Raw genomic sequence first — 3,699 nt, 5'->3', positions numbered from 1 at the left:
TTACCAACCACACAACATCCGTCAATAGTCAATATCATGACCTTCACGAGATCTATGGCCTAAAGAAAAATTCTGCTGCTCATAATATTGGTCAACAGCTTGGTGGTGGAGGAGCATGGTGGAAAACACTGGAAGTCTGCACCTAAGGTCGGACTTGATAAGTGAGACCCAGAAGATGGTCATATTGGCGACAGCACGCATGGTCCGAAAGTTCTTGACCAACTTCTGAGGATCGCCTTTGCTGAGATAATCAGCCCAGTGTTCTCATGTGCCAACCCGTTGAGCGGTGGATTAAAAAAAAAATGACTGCACCAAATAATTGGATAATTCTTTTTTGGAAAGGTTTATAAGTATTTCCGAAAAAACCATAAGGATAGGAAAAAAGAGCTTTCCTTTTTCCTCCAACCGAATGAACAATTATAGAGTATGATTCGACAATTTCGAAGCATATATTTTGGGTTGGCTGACAGAACGTGCAACGCCGGGGCGGGCAGCTAGTTTTCAATAAAATCATATCTTCTAACTCTAAGGTACTATCGACACGACTGAAAATAGGTATTTTCCTAATTCTTTCGAAAATTCTAATATTTCAGCTAATAATTGTGTATCCTGAAAATCAAACAATAAAAGTTGAAGGATATGAAAAATAGTTACAATAAAATTTTGAGTTTTTCAGAAATTGTTATTTTGATTTTAAACTTATTGTCTCAGCTTTCAATGAATATTTTTCTCAAGTTAGTTGGTTCAATGCCATTAGTATCAAATTTCTTGTCAGCTACCGCCATAGTTGAAAGAAATGGATGGGCAATTCAGATTCTTTACTAGGCACAGTAAAATCTGACGTAAATTTTAGAAGGTTCAAAATGTATTCCCCAAAATTCTGAAAAAAATTCATCATTAAAAATAGTAGACAATATGATATTCGAATTATATCCCAAAAAAATGAATAACCTAATTTATGAACTGATGGATTCTTTTAACAAAGATATCGAGACTTCATCAAGGAACTTTACTCCAAAAAGTAATAAATAAATAAATCACCACAACTTATCTCTATTTAATATTTGATTCAATAACAAATACATCACATATATAGAAATAATTTTTAATTTTCCTTAAATAGTGGATTATGCTTCGAATATTGAAGTTCTTCCATTGATAATTAAAACAAGCTACTATTCAAATTACAATTTACAAAATTAAGATAGAATCTCTACTAAAAAAAATTTCATGTTTTATTAATGCTATTCTTCATGAGATTTTGACAATTCTGTCACAAATAATTGAGACATGATTCAATGAAGCACCTTGTGATCTGAATATTCACAGGAAACAAATTTCATTGATATTGTCCAATGAAATTTCTTTTTTGAAAAATCTTTGGAAAATAAATTACCATTGTTTAAAACAGCAGAGAGCACTATTGACTATTTGGAATCAATTCAAAATACCCATAAGTTAAAACTGTAATTTACATCCATACATTCTAATTTTCTTACTCTGTCCCCAAGACAGGAAATTTCAGAAATATTTTTTTTTCATCTGAATGGTCAGTTCAAATTATATGAATATTTGCATGTACAATATAATATATTATGTTTATTCATTACAGACAAAATCAATGTCTAGTTTCTCTCTATTTATAAAAATATCAGATTCCTATTCAAATAAAAAAGTTTCAATTGATCTGTTTACAAAGACAAGAATAGAAATTTTTTGCAATATGCACAAAACTAACTCATTCATTATTAATTTCTAATTACATATCAAAAGATATTTGGAATAATATAATGGGAATATATTCGAAAACTGAAGGATTAAGTGTATCTTCACCAAATTTTGTTTTTAAGTGATAAAATATAAGACTAGGCTCATTCCATTCAAAACTTCATAGTAAGCATAATTAATATACATACATAAAATATTTCATTATATGAAATTGCATACTTTTGGATGGTTCGATACACATTCAGAATTTCTAAAAAGTAACACTTCTCATTGAACAGATGAGGTTTCTGCTCCCATATAATGGATTGCTAATGGGAAATAACCATTCTAATATGATCTTAATACAAAATTCGTTCATGATATTCAACTATAAAACAATAAAATAATCAGATTATAACCAAATAAGCATAAAACAGAATATATTTGATTAACTAGCAAGAGCAATTATCTTTACTTCCCTGGCTATCATTTGATAAATTGTTTCTACCAGGTGTTGATGGTTTATGCTGAACACCAGATTCTGCAGCATTCAAATCCAACCTTCCATCTTGGATACTTTGATATATCTTTTTTGCTGTCTCCAAAAAAGCTTCTTCAACATTGTCCCCTCTATAATTGTTTTATTTTCAGTAAATATTACTAACAAAGATTATAAAAATCAAGATCTCATCTAAGTTACTCACGTTTTAGCACTAGCTTCAACAAACATTAGACCATTCTCTTCAGCAAATTTACTAGCTTCTTCATATGTTACATCTCTTTGTGCTTCTAAATCACATTTGTTACCAATGAGGAAAATCACAGTGCTAGGATTGGTCAAATTACGGGTGTCAGTAAGCCAGCTACTCAAATGGTTGTATGTAGAACGTCTAGTTATATCATAAACCATCAATGCACCAGCAGCTCCTCTATAATAAGACCTAGTTACAGCTCTGAAGCGTTCTTGGCCTGCTGTATCCCAGATTTGTAATTTGATCTTTTGCCCACAAACATCAATAATTCGGGTACCAAACTCAACCCCAATAGTATGAGGGCAATCTGCCATAACTAAAAAATCAATGAGAAATAATATTATGTTATATATAATATTATATATAACTTCCAAGAAGACTCCAAATTTACTCACATTTCTTCTCTGTAAACTGATGAAGAAGGCATGATTTACCAACACCCATATCTCCAATAATTATATATTTGAAAATGTATGAATAATTGTAAGGACCCCCCGACATGATGAAATACTGAAAATTCAAAATAAACAATAAAATTTATATCATTGTGTAAAGTATAAGTAAAATTACAAAAAGTATGATAAATTCAAATTATTTCATTGCATGCGAAATGAAAATTCAATTTATTTTAAGGTTGAATTCATGGATAAAGATCTGCAGTTTGTTTTATAAAAATCAATAGAGATGTATGTACTTCATTAAACAAAGTCCAAGACTAAATTTCTTCAATCTTGTTTCGATATATAAATAATCCACCTGTATAGGTTGAAATATCCACTGATTTATAATAACAATGAAGATAGGCGAACTATACATCCTCTTCATGTGAGAGTAGTTTGACCTGATATTTTACGATTGTTAGTATTTTAGGAGTAAACGATCACAAACATATTCAATCTCTCCCAAATGAAACAAAATGAAAACATTCTCACCAAGTTATATGGTATCGAGAATCAACAACACAGCACTTTGACAATTGATTTATATCTAGAGGGAGAATTGTGTATCAAATATTACACTCATACAGCCATATAATTTTGAAGTTGATATCCTGAAGTATTTTTCACAACTCGTTCGTATTTTAAAGTATGGTGAATGAAGGTTTGAACCTCAATATTGATCACCAAAGAAAATAGGAAAATTCTCTACCCCAATTAAAATTGGACGGACAATGAATCAGAAATTCATAGAAAAACATTCAAAATATTCTTGCATTCGTAACTACACCCAATTTTTCACA

General features: G+C 30.3%; 1 protein-coding gene across 2 annotated transcripts; it reads right to left on the bottom strand.

Moving 5' to 3' along the window:
- Positions 1-1,037: 1,037 nt before the first annotated feature.
- LOC123677656 (ras-related protein Rab-14) lies at positions 1,038-3,699 on the bottom strand. 2 transcript variants are annotated; one of them, XM_045614314.1, is made up of 4 exons: positions 3,392-3,699; positions 2,855-2,969; positions 2,412-2,775; positions 1,038-2,337 (listed from the first exon to the last, which is right to left on the bottom strand). In XM_045614314.1, exons 2-4 carry the CDS (start codon positions 2,958-2,960, stop codon positions 2,160-2,162), a joined length of 648 nt encoding a protein of 215 aa, XP_045470270.1. In that variant the 5' UTR covers positions 2,961-2,969; positions 3,392-3,699; the 3' UTR covers positions 1,038-2,159. The 2 variants fall into 2 exon arrangements, with proteins under 2 accessions (XP_045470270.1, XP_045470269.1); XM_045614313.1 differs by having other exon boundaries at positions 3,609-3,631.

This window comes from Harmonia axyridis, chromosome 4 (assembly GCF_914767665.1).
Source record: "Harmonia axyridis chromosome 4, icHarAxyr1.1, whole genome shotgun sequence".
In the NCBI taxonomy this organism is placed as follows: domain Eukaryota; kingdom Metazoa; phylum Arthropoda; class Insecta; order Coleoptera; family Coccinellidae; genus Harmonia; species Harmonia axyridis.
This window is presented reverse-complemented; position numbering and strand designations above follow the sequence as displayed.